The sequence below is a fragment of the Apis dorsata genome, unplaced genomic scaffold (genome assembly GCF_000469605.1).
Source record: "Apis dorsata unplaced genomic scaffold, Apis dorsata 1.3 scaffold_270, whole genome shotgun sequence".
NCBI classification, from domain to species: Eukaryota; Metazoa; Arthropoda; class Insecta; order Hymenoptera; family Apidae; genus Apis; species Apis dorsata.
Window position 1 is genome coordinate 222,621 of NW_006263548.1, and position 18,538 is coordinate 241,158.

The 18,538-nt window shown below is 23.7% G+C and overlaps 2 protein-coding genes and 1 long non-coding RNA gene across 6 annotated transcripts in view; 2 read left to right on the forward strand and 1 right to left on the reverse strand.

The window, feature by feature from the left end:
* The first annotated feature begins 1,865 nt into the window (after positions 1-1,865).
* Positions 1,866-6,429, forward strand: LOC102671854. 3 transcript variants are annotated; one of them, XR_004150679.1, is made up of 4 exons: positions 1,866-1,930; positions 5,426-5,554; positions 5,627-5,722; positions 6,135-6,429. It is a non-coding gene; the product is annotated as an uncharacterized LOC102671854 (long non-coding RNA). The 3 variants fall into 3 exon arrangements; XR_004150678.1 differs by lacking the exon at positions 1,866-1,930 and adding an exon at positions 4,371-4,512; XR_004150677.1 differs by lacking the exon at positions 1,866-1,930 and adding an exon at positions 5,248-5,350.
* Positions 3,195-18,538, reverse strand: part of LOC116185769 — a 32,416-nt gene continuing 17,072 nt past the window's right edge. The window contains 3 exon segments of the mRNA XM_031510995.1: positions 3,195-3,664; positions 3,742-3,791; positions 3,794-4,314. Of these exon segments, the coding sequence (XP_031366855.1) occupies positions 3,523-3,664; positions 3,742-3,791; positions 3,794-3,877 (276 nt within the window). The 5' untranslated portion in view covers positions 3,878-4,314 and the 3' untranslated portion in view covers positions 3,195-3,522.
* The window catches only part of LOC102671711 (protein artichoke), a 13,266-nt gene continuing 4,492 nt past the window's right edge, over positions 9,765-18,538 (forward strand). The window contains exons 1-2 of one of the 2 annotated variants that reach the window (XM_006616749.2): positions 9,765-9,952; positions 10,181-10,185. The gene's annotated coding sequence lies outside the window, so the exon portion shown is untranslated. The remainder of the gene's footprint in view (positions 9,953-10,180; positions 10,186-18,538) is intronic. The other variant, XM_031510993.1, reaches the window with a different exon arrangement.

The following is an 18,538-nucleotide window of genomic DNA, read 5'->3' on the forward strand; positions in this document are numbered from 1 at the left end:
TTTAAACAGATTTTCTATAAATATATTCTAATATAAAACATAGATCAAAAAGAAAAATTTGATAAAACAAATATCAAATATAATTTTTATTATTCAATCATTAATTTATTTTTCATTGTTAATCAATTATCATTAAAATATTTTAATATTTTATTTTTTTTATTTCATATGCATTCATATGCATTCTGTAGATTTTTCTACATTTAAATTTTTCATAAATGCATAAACAGTCTACACATAACTATATTATTATCATATACATATAATTAAATTGCAGATATTTATAAATGCAAAATATAATTTTTATTATTATAAAAATTAAGCTGAAAAAATTAAAGAAATTAATCTTAAATAGAGACTTATCTTATTCTTCAAATATATACTATATTTCGAATATTTTGTGCTTTTTTTGTTAAATTTTTTTATATTCAAACGCACAAACAGCGGTTTAATTATGTACAAACGATATTTACAAAACACACGATCATGAGATGTCACTCATCATTAATTAAGCAATCCATTCATCCATTTCTGCTTACAACAGTCGCTTGGTAACCGGTCATCCTCCTCAATCTTCAAAAAGAATATTGTACTTTATAAAACATCTCTCCTGCGCAATATCAAGATCTCACTAAAGATAAACGCGGCCTGTGCATAAAACATAATTCGTGAGAAGCATCACAATTTTACAGACCAAAGATAGGGAATATTTAATTTTTCATGCATAAGATGTTGTTTCGTACATCGAGCCATTCCATATTATCGATTATCACTTATTCGCGTCTCTCTTGAGCAGACCAAGAGCGAATTGTCTCCTCTTGGAGGTTGGCTTCTGATCTCTCTCTCTCTCTCTCTCTCTATGACTTATTGTTAGTCATATCGACCGACACTCGTCGTATATATTTTCTGACCCAGAAAGAGATTCTTGAGGGAGCGGAGACGAGAGAAAACAAGCGGCGGTGAATCGAGCTAAACGACTAACACGTCCATTGGCTAGTCGTATGTGGTTATTACAAATCAGGGAGTCATTACTTGTCAAACATGGTTACTTAATTTTGGGAGATATTATTAGGATATCTCAAAAGTTGAGTTGTATCTTTAAGTATTTGGTAAGATTCTGGAACAAGATTAGTGAAGATAAATATTTTTTAGTAAGAAACTTTTGTTTTGTATAATAAAATGAATCATAAAATAATAAGAAATTGAAATTTTAAAAAATATTATATATTTAAAAATGTAGTAGATATTTTATTGAGAATCGTTGTCTAATGTTTCATTTTGATTTCTATTTTTAAATAATAAGCAGAATAAATGGGAAATATAATACTTAGATTTTTAGAATAGATAAGTGGAAATAAATGTATAAATATATAGTAATAGCTGATATTATTTAAAAGTATAATAGCTATCTAATTACTGGAATTATAAAAAATATAATATGTAGATTTTTGAAATAAATAAATGGAAATATATAACTATAGGATTAATTATAGTAATGGAAAATTGAAATTTTTTGAAATATTATTTGAAAATGTGATTATCTTATTGATTTTATATCATAATTATTTATTTATATTATGAATATAGCTTCAATTTGTAACGTATAATCTTTTAATGAGTAATAAAAATTATCTTTATTTCTCATCGTCTATCTCAAAAATGCTCATACATTTTATGTAAACATCATTCGATATCTATTAGAAATATTTTTATTACGAATTTTATAAGAATTTATAAAATAATGATAAATCTTATCAATATAAGGAAAAATATTATAAAACAAATAAAGGTAGTGTTAATATTTTAAAAATACACATATTATATCAGTATCATGCATGTAGATATATATATAATGTCCAATGTAACTGGGACAAGTATTAAACTGTACAGTATTTAAAACCGTTAGAGATGAAAGAAAAAACGTCACGAGGTAAAATGAATTTTAAAAACGCAACTATTAAAGTACAACTCGCTCAATAAACTTGAACATTTTATATATAAAGTGTCTCATTTATTTTTGACATTTTGATTTTTTCAATATCATTATAAAAATTTCATATAAAAATTAAATAGTATTGGGAGGAGTATATTATTAATTTTTTTGTGAAAGTTACATGAAAGTCAATTTTTTTAATATATCAATCAATGCAACTCGACATTCTCTATATAAAACTCTATGTTAACTCATGTAAGCCTACTTTATTTTATTAATATATTTTATTTAGAATTAACTAAGATATTTTAATTTGTAAAATTTATTGAGGGATTCTATTCATACATTTTTTTATATAATAAATTCTACAAAATTTAGAAGGTGGAGTTGCATTAATTGATATATTAAAAAATATCTGCTTAATTCCATTTAAAAACAAAGTTGACTTTCATATGACCTTTATGCATTCGTTCAAGAGAATATATAAATAATGCATTAATAATACCAGAATATGTATCCCTTGACACCATTCGCTTTTCTGAAACATTTTTCACTACGAATAATATTTAAGAAAACCAAAGTATCAAAATAAGGTAAAACATTCTGTATATTTGAAAATCATGAAGTCTTCGTTGACCATGAACCATTTGCACATTTAATAACGCTTTAGAAATTGTTTAATTTTTAAATTTTTCATTGTATCTAGAATTCGTCAAGAATAAATGACGAATAAATACTAATATGATCTCATGTTACAACCTTGGCATAGCGACTGGCACAGGTGCAAGCGCGATATAATATCATTTCCTTTAGAATCATGGTTTAACTTACGAGATGATCAATTATGGTTTCTCTCAAGAGGAGACAAGAATACAACAAGTATTAACAGTTACTTGTTAATTTAATTGACAGATTACCACAGAAAAAAAAAGAAGGAGAAACATAAGAAAAGTATTGAAATACATCTGTGGATTTAGATGCGCAAAATGACGTAGCTAGATGTATTTATATGTATTTATTATTTTGATCTTTTATGTGCATGCATGACATTAGTTATTGATCGTTTCTATTTCTTTAAACGTTAAATGTGGTAATAAATCTAGCTTATTTACAATTCTATTCTCCTGAGTTAAAAAGTTTCATTATTTTTTTCTGAAAAATACATAAAGTTTTTTAATTAGAAGTCAAGTTTTAAAAATAAAAATATTTTAAATGGAATATTTTAACTAAAGAAAGCAGAATTTACAAATTTTTGTATTTCTATTTTTATATTATTTTATATAATATCTTATAATTTAAAAGATAATTATGAAAAAATGATTTTAAAAGCTCTTTAATTCAAACGCGTGTTTCGAGCAGCAATCATCAGTTTTAACAGGATTGATTATAATACTTACAATCCCATTAAAGCTACATACAGTGAACGCATGACAATGAGCCAGTACACGACAAAATTACTACAAATATTAATTCTCGCATTTTTTTTTTTTTTTTTGCCTGTCTATCATTTTTAAAAAAAAACATTTGCCCATTACAATCTCTCATCTTTCAGATTTCAAACTTATACTTTACCCATAATCCTGTACTCCTCAAAGAAGATTAATTTCACCAGTTTTTCTACTTAAAACGAGTCCTGTTAGAAGAGAAACTATGTAAGAGCCCAATACCAAGTTTTCACTTTTCTCTTCCACTTTCTTCCTCCATTCTTTTACAAAGGAACTCCTGTACGATCTGAAAACAACATTATACGTGTCAAGCAACTTCTCAATTGGAAAACGTCCTTGTTCCTTATATTTACGGATAAATACGTGAAAGAAATTGTTGTGAGCACACCTTTACCCATACAATGTCTTAGAGAGAGGAACCACTTAGGTAGAGCCACAGTAACTTTATAACATAAGCGTGCCAGTTGGTGGCAAATTTGCGGATGCGTGCAATTGGCATTGCCTATGCCCTGCCGTATATACCTATATGTTGGCAATGGCAAACCAGCCGTCCAATCGGCAGCTATGAAGCAGTTAACTTAATATAGGCACACTCGGAATGTGTGCCATCGACGACCTCGAGGCCTTCCCTAGGTCAGTGCTAATTCTCCAGAACCGACCACCTCTTCCGAATTTCCGGTCAACCTTCAAGACGTCGCCAACACAGATCAAAACCCACTTGCATCGTTATGACCTGATCTGTCTCTTTCTTCTTCGCTCCTCCTTTATCCTCGTTCGTTTATCCCTTTCGACGATAATATTCGATAATCGAATTTATCCCAAGAAAATGTCTGGTTAAAATGCTCGATAAAATGCATTTTTAATAGAATTAATAATGTTTCTTTAGTTTCTTCGTAAGATAAATCGATAATTTTACGTTGGATGGCCGCAATGAGTCTGAAAGAAAATTTGTCAAAATTATAATAGATATGTCATTGTGAAAATTGTGATTGATTGAAAAAAATATTGAGTTTAAGTTTTAGGAATAATTATGTGAAATCTAAAATTTTGATTTTTTCTTTTGATTGAATGAAAAAAGAGATTTTTTTGTATTGAAAATTGCAACTCAACTAATACGCCAAATGGCAGTAATGAGTTAGTAAAAGTAATAATGTAGATATATTATTGTAAAAATATTGATTGAAAAGTTGAGTTCAAATTTTAGAAATAATTATGTAATGTTTGTTATCTAATTCGAACAATATTCCATGAAGAAATCTGACATAAAAGTCATCGTTATTCGATTTAAAAAATATTTCATATTTATTCAGAACTTCCTGATGATATTGGTATTATTAGAAATTTACAACAAGATATTTGCTATAGTGATAGTGTCAATTACGAATCATGGCAAAAAGTTATCATATTTTTTTTTTAAAGATTGATAGAATTTTGATAAAATAAAACGAATAAAATATCTTTAATCTGATAAAAAAATTGTATGCAATAATTAACTTCTAAATTGATGACTCATCGTTACTATTTCAGTATGACATTTCATATTTTCGATGAATCAGTAGATGATAACGAACCGATAATATCTATTACAAAAATATTTCATAAATTATATTTATGATGCAAACTTTTAACTTAATAATAAAACTATAAAAATATCAATTCATGTGAAATTAACTTTCACTTGATAAAACAAGATTTTAAATTATTACACAAATTATTACCATTTTTTACTTTTCAATTTCTTGATGATTCCTTATCATTAATCGTATATTTAACATTTGTACGAAAAATATTTAAGAATAAATATTTCAAAGAGACAACATTTCACGCATGGTGAATCAACATTTTTATACATGCAATGAACAGGAATCGTACTCTTCAATTACAGACACGTGTGTCGTTCGAACGCGAAACATTCCTTGCCAACTAATCTAATTACATGACCACTGAATTAAAGTAACCCACGACAAATCACGTAGGAGTTTAATTAAATTTTATCAACTATATTCACGACAATATGATGAAGAATATCCATTGTTATTTTTCCTAGAGGGCGCTCGAAAGAATTTCTCGGTTCGAGGGAAGACAAATCAAAAGGAAATCTAATATCGTCGAAATTGCACTAGTTGTCCATGGCGGTTGTTATAGATATGCCTTGCGTAACACTTTATTATAGACGGTAAGTAAAAGAAACTTAACTTTATAATTTAGATATAATTTTAAACTTAACAAATTTTTTTTTCGTATCTAGCGAAAACTTAAAGACAAAAGCTAACCTCATTGCGAATCATGTTACGAATAAATGTAAAGTTACAAATAATATGATTATATCATTCATAACATACAGGTAAGAATATTTCATTAATAAAAAAATTTCAAAGACTTCGATTTTTATTTTACACTCTTCACAAAACTCTTCAAAATTTTGTTGTAACCAAAAATTTAAAAGCGTATCGCTTGATGATCGACAACTTATTCTCGATTTAATTCTTAAAACGAGAATTAAATCGTTTAACTTTATTTTATTCTTTATCGATTTATCCTTATTTTTATAAAATTATTCCTTTCTTAATTTTCAAATCATAAATTGAATCACTTTTGATTTATATCTAAATTATATACGCTAAATATCACTTATATCATCGGATTATGAGTCAAAAGTGATCTATATTGGCTACGAATGAAAATTTAAAAGTTAATACATATTTTAATATATGATATATGATTAAAACATGAATGACACATTTTTCATCATTTAGTTGATTTGAATAATTGGCACCGAATCTTCAAGTTGGAAATATGCAGTTCGATAAAATGGTCCACGCAAAGATATTACGTTACGCCCACGCAATAAACGGCGTTAACACGAGAATGTTAAGAGTTAATGGACCAACTTCCCGGACACGACGAGTTTCAACAGCCGTAGCGAATCCTCTGGCAATGACATTGACAAAACTGTCATTTCTCATCGATCAAAGAAATACCTGTATTTTTATTTAAATAGTCAAATTATTGTTAAATGTTTAATCTCAAAGATGTTAAACAATGTTTGCATAAAACATATAAAATATGTTTAATATTAAAATTGATATTATTAAAATTTGATCAATTATTAAATTGATGATATTAAAATTTATTTAAATATTTTAACATATATTTGTTTAAATATTTTAATACAGTAATAAGAATTTTTATATTTTGAATATATAAATATACATATATATGATGAATTTGAGTTCTGTATTATATAAAAAATAGAAATAAAGTTTTATTATATACTAATTAATAGAATTAGAAAAGAATTTTTCTATTTATGCACTCATTGTATCATCTAGCTAATGTTAAAATCTATATAATAATAATTTCTTTTTAATTTTATATATTTATGATGTATAATATGTATAAAATAATATATATACAATTAAAAAAATATAGGTTAATTATATATGATCGGAACAATTGTAATGAAGTTCGAATGATTCAAATTTAAACGAGAGCACATGTTATGATTCTCGATCAGTTGTGTAAACTGTGTAACTAGTGTTAGTATTTTGTAATAGAACAGAGGAAGCATACATATAAATTGTAGTATTTATAGCAATATGTAAGTATCCAATACCACTATTGTAATGCTAATGCGCTACTCTCGTTAGCTTAACTTCTATTTCGTAATTTTAGTTGCATAAGATGCATCCATTTTTTGTTTCTCCCAAATGTTTCTTTTTTTCTCCAACAATAAGGAACGAAAGTATTAATTAATTTAAACAAAATGATTATTATTGTCTAAACAATCTAATGGTTATTAATGCAAGATACAAAATTTTATTATGTAAATACAAATTAAGGCAAGTATTTAATTTATTTACGTCAAAGTTTGATTAATATAATTGATTAAAATGATCATTATTTACTTTCCAATAATCAAATACTTTCCGTCAAGTTGAATTAAATTATTATTGTGCCATTAATATGAATTTCTAAGATGCATTGTTTATCATATACAATTACAGGAAATGAACAAGTTGGCCTATTTCGTATCGACATACAGATCGTTATAAAGAGAAGGATTTGAAAAGAATCTATAATGACAGTTTGAATCGAATTCGATGTGACGTAAAACGTGGAATTTATGGTGAAACACGTCACGATAGATTAAGTTTTAGTTCATGAATATTGTTAATTAATAAGAACATTAATATGCAGAATGGCTACGCTGGAGACAATGAAAATGATTCGCAAGTGGATATGTTAAACATTGTAACATATCCATTCGTAAAAAAACACAAACGAAATTATAATTCTGTGATCCATCATATCTGTGATTATCATCTGACAATAGATTTTTAAATAATTTATTGTCGAATAAAAATATTTCAAATATTCGATATTCGAAAAAAATAAATCACAATTAATTTTCTATTCTGTCTAATAAAATATTTTATCTAGCATTTTTTATTTTTTTATATTTTTCTAAATATATTAAAATCATGTGTCTACTCTATGTATCTTGTAATTTTTTTTTAACAATAAGTTGTATTTTTGTTAATATTATTTATTATACGTATTATTTTGTTAATATTATTTATTACATTTATATAATATTATATGTATAATATTACGATAAGTTTCAAAATTATTTTATTTTACTTTTTCAAAAATTATTTTTCTTTTCTATCGTCTGATAAGTGCGTTTTATTGCAAGTATAAATATAAATTATTTTTTTTATCTGATAAAAATCCTCGAGATATCATGTACAAACTAGATAAAAATCTTTTCCTACTTGCCGCTATTGCGAAAGAATGCCAAGAATAATGTTTTATTAAAAAAACAACACTAAAAATAATTTATTTATTAAATATAATATATTAATAATTTATTAAATATAATATATTAATGATAAAAATATCGTAAGTTAGGATGTATACTTTAGATTATCATCATAAAGATACATTATAAAATCGATATAATATTTATTTTTATATATTTATAACATAATATTTATATTTTTTATATTAAAGATTAAAATTAATTGTAGTTTTAAAAGAAAATAAAAAATAATGAATGTTTACCATTCTATAATTCGTGTACTATGATCGTGTATATAGGCAAGAAGAGTAAAATAGTAGAAAAAAAACAAAGATAGCATAAAATTTGTGAAATCAACATCATCTTCACCATACCATAAATGAAACTCAAAATATAAGGAATTCAAAATATAGAAAATAGTAGGAAAAGGATAAAGATAAGATAGAAATTAACCGTCAGTGCCATCTTTTGAATTCTGACGGCATCTCTTTAAGACAAATTAAAGTAAAAGAAGAATTGATTGTTAGCATCATCTCTTGATATCGGCTTATAAGGTATTTCTTTCTAAAAGTACTTGAGAGATGACGCTAGCGATCAATTCGTATTCTATTTTATCCTTAAAGAGATGCTATTAATCTTTAAGAGATGGCGTTGATGATCAATTGCTGTTTTATCTTTATATTTCTACTATTTTCTGTTCTTATGTATTGAGTTTTATTTGCGACACTCTAAAGATGGCATTGATTTCATAATTTTTATCCTATCTCCGTCTTTCTCTTATTATTTGTTCTCCTTATTTATATTTATTATTGAATAAATTTATTAAATTTATTATTGAATTTAAGAGATGGCGCTATTGTCACAATTCCACATCTTTCATGCGTGTATATATATATGGTATATATATATATATACACATATATTATATGATTTTTGTATATCGTGAATTCTGTTTCATCTTTCATTTCATTTTTCAAATAAAATAAATTGAAATATATTTTAATTAATAATTTTAATATTAAATAATATCATTATGAAAATTATACATATCTATGAGTAAGATTTAAAAAACAAATAACAGAACATTATTAGTTTATAATTTATTACTTTATAAAATTAATTATATTTATTTTTTAATTAATTATATAAAATATGAAATAAATAATGTTTATAACATTTTTATTATTGTAGTATATTTTTATATATTTTTTATTTTTAAGTTCTTTTAAAGCAAATTCATTTACTTAAAATATTTTTACACTCATATCAAATGATTTTTATAAAAATATAAAAAAAATTTTTATATATAATTATGAAGTATATATATAACATTTTACTAACATTTTTTTTAATTTTTAAATGAAATAAAAAAGAATTATTGCAGTTCTTAATTATTTCTAAATATCATTCTATTACTATTTATAAAATTATTTTCAAATTATCAAAAAATTAAAATATCTTTAGAAAAGTTTCAAGTTTAGCTTCACTAGATGGCACAATCACCTGTTACCTGAATTTTTACCTGTATAACTTTAAGCATAAGGAATCAACCAATCACTGGGTCGATCCTGGGGCCTCACTAAACCCCCACTCTAAGTTACCGCCTGGCTTGAGTGCAACAGGCTACGAAGTTCAGAAATTCGTTCGTCGTAAGCACGAAAACGATTTCAGCGTTTTAACGCTGTTTTTCATCACATCTACGTTATATTATTGCATACATATGGTCGTGTAGTGATTTTCGTGGAGTGCCATCAACAAAAACAAAAAGAGGTAAGCGATTTTTTTAAATTCGTTTAATATTTTTCTTACTATAAAGTGAATTGAACAACTGGTTCTTCATCGAAACGATATCGAATCCGCTATTCGACTCCAGTGGTACGCCAACTAAGGACATTCCGTGGAATCGCCCTGCTTTAAGAATGTGAAATCGTGTGGGTGTATTTCCATTAGTTGTAGTTTGTTTCTTGAATACTCTTTTTATACATACAATCATTCTAGTTATTTTACATTTAACACTACATAATTTTTCATGCATTTATTGCTGCCATGTTTGAAGAACAAATTTATATCGTGTTATCTATCATATTCTTCCTAGATTGTTTTTTTACCATTTTTTTTTAATTTAATTTCAATATCGTTTTAAATAATATATTCGATAGTCCCAGTTTCACTTCTTATTTATATTTAAAGTATAATTTCGATATTGTATCATGAATAATATAATCAATAATTTAAAAAAAAAACAAATTTGGTATGAAATATAGATATAAATTCTTTTAATTATAATTTCTATTATGTCAACTATATAAGATTCTAATTATTTTTATAAATTAATATTTATTAAAATAAAATATCAAGCACTTAATGTCAAATATCATGTTAAATTTTACCTTAAGATTAAAAGTTACGAACAGGTTTTAAATAACTTCGCAAAATTTTAATGATTAGTGCAGTATATTAAAGATAAAAGTTAAAAAAACATAATGAAATTTTATAATTAACTATACGAACTAATATGCATAAAAATATAATTATTGGTTATTGTTTTCATCAATAATTCCAAAATGAATTTAAAAACATCGCACATTTACTTTTACATTTCCGTGTTCATATCTAAAAATAATTATTTAACAAAGTTATAAATATATAACTCATATTTTTAAGAAAACAATATCTATATATTTTTAAATAGCTAAAAAATTTTAACTATAACTTTAGCTTAAAAATATTGTTTTTTTACGTTAATGTCAATTTTACTTTTTCGTATGATTAATATTAATTAAGCATGCATACTCAAAATATAAATATATACTTAAGAAACATTTAAATAAGAATAATTTAGTAATGCTTCAACAATTCGCTATTGTTCATTTACTTTCAATCAATTTAAACACAAAATAATGGCATTAATTGGAACAACAAAAGAATTAATTTTATATTTACACAAAAAATTAAATTTATATAATATACCTATGATATGCTATTTGATTATTATTGCATACCTTACATGCGTATCAGCAGTCATAGATTAGCTTGTATTTTTGTGTTCTCATTGGCGCCAACATTGAAACGATGAAAGCGATAAGAAACAAAAGACGCAAGGTAGCTTATTTATAAAAAATTTGATTGTGAATTATTCTGGAAGCTTTTATTATAAATGAATTTTTTTTTAAATCTTAAGAAATCTATTATATATTGATCATATATAAAATATAGTTATCTAAATAGAATATTTAGTATATACTAAATTATATATTTATTTCAATGAGAATATTTTTGCAAAATTTTATTTGAAATAAAGATAATAATAGAAAAATTCTAAATACAGATACTTCTAAAAATAAATATCTATTCAAATTACGTAGTATTAATGATTTTGCATTTTTATTTTGTATTTCTTAATTTAGCAATATATTTTATCTTAAATATTGATTAACAACAATGAAAAATAAGAATTAGTTTACAATAAGATTTATATTATAAATTATTATAATACAAATTGCTCATAGAAATATATCAAGTATTCATAAGACAAGTATTTTAAATATTAAAGTATTCGATATATTTTTCTATAAAAACAAAACAACTTAGATATCATTTGCATTATTTAAATGTTACTTTTCAGAAAATATACATAGTCGTTGTAAATTAGTATTAATATAAGCAATATTTTTACGTAAGCAATGTATAGATTCTGTCGTTATAGAGTACACATACAATATATACGCTGTGTACGCTATATAAGAATTCAAAAAATGTCTATTATGGTAATTTAACTAAGAAAATATTTATCACGCGTTTTCTTCTTTACGATATTTATGGCAAAATTATAGTTTGAATATATAATTATATAATTTAGCTAGATAAAAAATTTATAAAATTTGAAAAGTTTAAAAAGTTCTATAAAATTATGAATATTTGAATATTTAAAAGATAAATTGTGTTGTTTATTTAAATCTTTTCAGCATATAAGAAATGTAAAATAATAATATTCGTAAATATTATGTTGTTTAAATAGTGCAAGTGATATCATATTATATTTATTTTACAAAAAATAAAAGTATAGAATTTTATTTTTTAATCTAAATTTATTTATCTAATCTTTTCAATTAGATCTAATTACAATTAGTTCTTTTGCTTTCCTGCATCAAAAACAATGATGTCTATAAAGGAATGCATGCATGTTGTCTAATAATATTTCGCATCCATCCATACGGTTCGATTGTGTAATATCAAGGTCAGTGCCCATTCGAATAATCTATTTTTATCCAAGAGAAACTGTGAAACTTGATTTAAACTTCATCGGTATTAATGATTGTGAAAGAGTACATACATAAATGATGGTCAAGGTAGAAACGTCATCCTATAATTACTTACAACATACAAACAACATACAATAATTATCTAAAGTTATTAAGATAAAAAAAATACAAAGTACAATAAATAAACTGCTAATATTTCTATCTAAAACATTATTTCTATGTACAGTTGTTTATTGTGTATTTTTTTAAAAAGTTAGAAACAAAATATTAGAAATGTTCTTTGGAATGAATATTTCTTGTAAATATATAAATGCAAAACTGATTCTTATAAAATACTATCATTAAGAAGAATATCAATTATTTAATTTATTTTAAAATATCACATACATTTAAAAAAAAAAATATCATATATATATTATTTCCTTTTTCCTTTTAAAATATGATTTTTAAGTTACAAATTTGTAAATTATTTTAATATTTTTAATTTTTATAAATGTGCATATAATATATACGTTAAAAATATTTTATATATATATAATTTTATTATAATTATTTTTATAAATATTTAAAATAATAGAAATATTAATATTTATAATAATTTTTAGAATAATTATTTGAAAAAAATAACTAATTCTTATATCATATTCTATAATACTATATCATTTTCTATAATACTATAAAAAAATACTTATATTTTAAAATGATTAATATTTACATAATATATTCTTCGAAACAAATTTTGAAATTTTGAAATGAAATAAGAATAAGAACATTTATTTTATTTGTATATATAAATTACATAATGACTCGATTATTTAAACAGATTATTAATAGTGGCATTATATCATAGTATCGATAATTTATATATTTTACATCATAGGACATTCACACGAAATTTATTTCATTCATAAAAAATACAATAATTATTTAAAATGAAAAATTGTACACGATTTGAAATACAATTTCTAAATGCGACTGACATACTTTTATGAATTGAATTCAGTTAAAAATCTGGCTATTATACGTTACCATAATTTCATCCTCCTCTTGATACATTGAATCAAGATCAGAAACGATCGTACCCTGCTCCTGAATGAATAAATACCGAGTGGAAGAGCCGGTTCGCCAGATGCCTCGATTATCTTCTTTTTTCCCCCTCTATTTGCTTTTTCTCTTAGCTATAAACATGATACTGAATCGTAAAAAGTAAGATTTTTCATATATACGTGAAATAATTTGAAATTGATGATAAATAATTCAAAATTTGTAGAAAAATAACATTGGTAGCCATTCGAAATGAATGAATGTCATCTGGAAAATGTGGAACCGAAGTATGAAATCTTAGCTTACAGTATATACATAGATACATAGATACAGTTCTGATATAATAGATTTCCTGTGATGCAGTCAACGATTAACGTATTTTTGAAATATTATATAAATATTTCTTAAATAGTTATATATATAAAATAGCATTCACCTCAGCAGTTTTAATGATTTACTTCTTCAAAATCAGCTTTATGTTTATGCTTGCAATGGGCAAATTTATAACGCATGCGCGTGAAAAAGAAAACCTAACCAAACAATGCATACGTATGTATAATATATCGATGTGAGTTGTCATTGATATATGCGCGTTAAACTGCGTTTTCATTGAAACGTTAAACTTTTTGATTGATGTTATATGTTCTTGGAAAAAATCGAATATTTCTTCATGTTTCTATTGATATAAAAGTTATATTTGATTCTGATTTTATAAGAATAATATGCAAGTATTTTTTGCTAAGAATAAAAATCCAAATGTTTTTTTAATTATAATGCTTTATTCTAGATAAAATATCTTTAAAATTTTATTAAATGTTCAAAACTATGTCATGTATTTTATGTATGTATTTATACTTTAAAGCTTTTAGATATTGATAAGAATGAATATTTTTTGTATCTGATATTGTCTCTGTGGCATGTATAATTATGATTGAAGAAATCAGATCAAGCAAATAATAAATCAATAATATCAATTAAAAAAATTAAAAAATATAAATTTATCACTATATCATTTCAAATACTTAATAGAATGACCTAGAAGACGTATAATTATATTTATTTCTTCGTAATACTCTTGCATTATTAAAAATTTGATTAAATTGAATTTATTTATAAAATTAAGTAAAAAAAAATTATTAAAAATTAATAGAAAAGATTCTCCATGAGAATTTTTATCAGAGATAAATAAATATAACTATAAAAAACTTAATTTACACAACGTAAATTTGTAACTCTATATCACATTATACATGAGTTTATTTTATTCCATTTATTTGTCGGTTACATATAATCAATAAATATTTAAATATAAAATATAAAATGATTAAATGTTTATTTTAAATCAAATATTATAAAAACAAAAAAATTTTAATTTTATTTTTCGTTTTATTTATTAATATATGACAAAAAAATAGTGTAAACAAAACGTACAATAAATTTTATAATATTGGATAATAAATTGTTCTAAATAATATATATGATCATTTGACATTTAGATGTGTTTAACAAATTCTGAAATGGATATAGGAAAATGCATTACCTGTTTAGATGTGCAAATTATTATCTCAAACGTAAGATACAAAGGCGTAAAAAAAGGCAATGGCGTAGTCTCAGACAAAACAAATATATTATCAGTATATAAGATAAAGATAAAGGCTATGATAAGACGATAAAAAATGTATATTCTGTGATAAACTGGTAACAGCGTACTGACAGAAAAGTTTAATGAAATCTAAATGCTATTATATTCTCCTGAAATGAAAAAAGAAATGAACAAATGATGGATTATACACTGATTAAAATAAAAGAGAGATATATACTAAAGATATGGATTATATTATATTCATTTGTGAAATAGAATGAAATTTATTTTCATTCATTTTATTTTATTTCAAGGGAAATATAATTTAATATGATTGTTTTTTTTTTAGAAAATATAAAGGTTAACTTCGTTTCTTTTTTCTATTTTTTTTAATATAATTATCTTTATTTTCTAAAAGATAATAATTAATAAAGAATCAAAGATACACACAATATTATTTTCAAATTGAATTTAAACTCTTCTTCGTTTAGTCACACAAATAGTCAATTGACAAGTCGATCGTATAATGTGCGTGTATTGTACACCCTCCTATTAATTCCGGATACAATAATGATACATTACATAAGTGATATTTGCACAGTGAAACGAGAACAGTATGATTAATTGAACTAGAGGAAATTGAAGATGCACTTAACAATTGATTTTAAACAAATTTGACAATGAAAAATAATTTTTTTATCTATAAAAAAAAAAATTATATAAATTAATTATTTCACTTCTTAATTGTTTGGAAAATATATCTTGATCGAAATATCTAAGGAACGATAACGACGATTAAAATTGTTTTGATGTACGTGACGATTAATTAATAAATATACTGATATTTTATTGAAATATAAATGAAGTGAAGTACCTACTTGCGAAATTTATTTTTTACTTTTTTACTGTCATCGATACCAGATTGTGATCATTATGTTATAATAATGATATCTAATAATGTTTCTCTGTAGAGAGTGTGTCATTCGAGCCGGTTGATTTCACAAGAAATCACTTTACAGTCATACGACGAATTGGTATTGCACAGATTCGATCGAATCGATATGTAATTCTGACTAGGAGAACGCGTCGATAGAACGCCTCTTATAATCATCTTATAATAAATATCTAATTACACTGGAATGTTTTCCAAGAAATATGTTTCACAATAATTTTTCCGTTTCATATGAAATCCTTTTTCTTTTTTCTATTTTTCACTTTTCATGAAATGAAAAAATTTTCAAATAGCGATTAATTTTTCTTGATATTTTTACAGCTACATTAAAAATTTCCTTTAGATTAAAGATTATTTTATTAATTAAAGATATAGTGATTAATTAAGTAAAAAGATATCTTATTTGCAATATTATATATCTAGTATAACAATAACAATTATTATTAAAAAAAGTTCATTAGAAATTGCTTTGAAATATTGGTAAAAAAAAAACAAAGAAATAATTATATAATTATATATGCGTAGATCAAATTATAAATGATGATGACCCGATTGCTTATTAGATTACATCATTATTTTATCGAATTATATTTGTATTGACCTTTCGAGCCCATTTTTGGCCCAATTGTGATTTAATTAATTTCTTAAGTTTAAAAATAATGAAAGAATCGTTATTAATAATAAAAAGTAATAAAGAACAACAAAAAGAAATCCGAGAATAAAATTTATTCGTTATTCATCATCGATTCTACGAAATTGTATTAAAAATAATTCTATGATATTTTTTGTAAATATTTTTTATAACAATTATTTCAATTTCAAATTTGCTTCACAATTCAAGATCACAACACGAAAGTATGTTTACATGTGTGCGCATTCATCTATGAAATGTTTCTGTATTTATCTACCTTTATGTCAGTCTGTTTGAATCCATCAATGTCTAAGTAAAGTGGGCCTGGAATGTTGACTCGAAAATGCCAATCTCGAGATTTACTCGCTCTCTTCGGAATAGGGTAGTTATAGTAGTAATAATAGTAGTTATAGGGTAGTAATAATATCTCTATTTTGTAAGCGTTTATCACGTCGAAATTGAAACGGAAAAGCAAAAGAGACCACCACCTGCGTTATGCTCGAAGACAGGTAACTTTACCTGTTTCCAACCGGCCAGATTTTTTGAGAGTCGAACAAAGAACTCAACTGATACTTTCATGCACCCTACGACCTAAGCCTGTCTTCCACATCTTAAAGCGGCACGTTCGCATAGCTGACCGTTTCGAAGTCCACTTTTTTTAAATTACATTACGTCTTGACTTTTAAAATACCATTCATTTCAGTTGGCGAGGTCTTGTTATTTGTTGTTAGATACGCATTTTTAACATGCCTGTTAATAGATTGAAAAAATTTTTTCTTGTTTAATTATTAGGAATGCAGTCTTCATATAGATATAAGAAAAATTTATTTCGTAAATTAAATTATTGATTATGCAAAAATAATAAAAATATATTACAGATTCGTTCTATGAATTTGTTTACATTAATAAATTTTGATAGTATTAATACTATTGGAATATACTGCGTAGAATATTTTGATCTAAATAAATTATATTCAATTGGTTTAATTTTGCAATTTAACTCAATTGCAATTATAACTACTTGAAAATCTATATAAACTTTGTTTAAATAATAATAATATTAATAATAAATTAGTAATATGCCACGTAATTGATAAAATAAAAATGAATACAGTAGTTGAACATTGAACACAATAATCAGACATTACTGACAATGAGACACGTTTCGAGATAATACCCATATCGATTCAATGTCACTTTATATTGCATCTATGCTGTTAAAATGATTATTTAAGTTTCATTATATATATTTAAAATTTAATATTATTTTGATAAAATAAAAAATAAAAAATTTAAGTGAAAATGAAATTTTTTTCAATTTGTATCAATTTTTATATTAATTCAAATTTAATAGAAAGAATAATTGTAAACATGCAAATTTTTTATTAAATTGATCTTTAAAAATACTTAATCATTTCTATTTTATAATAATTAGATAATTAATTTTTAATAATAATAATAAAAAAATATTTTTTGTATTCTATTATTAATCTTGTGAATTAACAATATGTGCATTTTATTGTACATATTGTTAAATTATTTATTATAATTTAACAAAAATTATAATATATATTATATTATAATATTATAATATTATATTAAATTATATTATAATATTATTAGAAATTAAATAAAATTATTAGAATATTATCTATTCATTTGATAAAAATATTAATTATTTTTGTTTTACAATGAAATTTATTATTAATTTTAATTTTCCATAATACGCATTATTCTTAAAAATTTCAAATTAAATTTGATAAAAAAAATAATCGAATATCTTATTTCAAGTACAAAATTCAATTATTAAAAAAGATAACAAGAAATATGATAGATAATGATTCTTATAAAATCTTATAATTCTTCTAAATTATATGTATTCTTA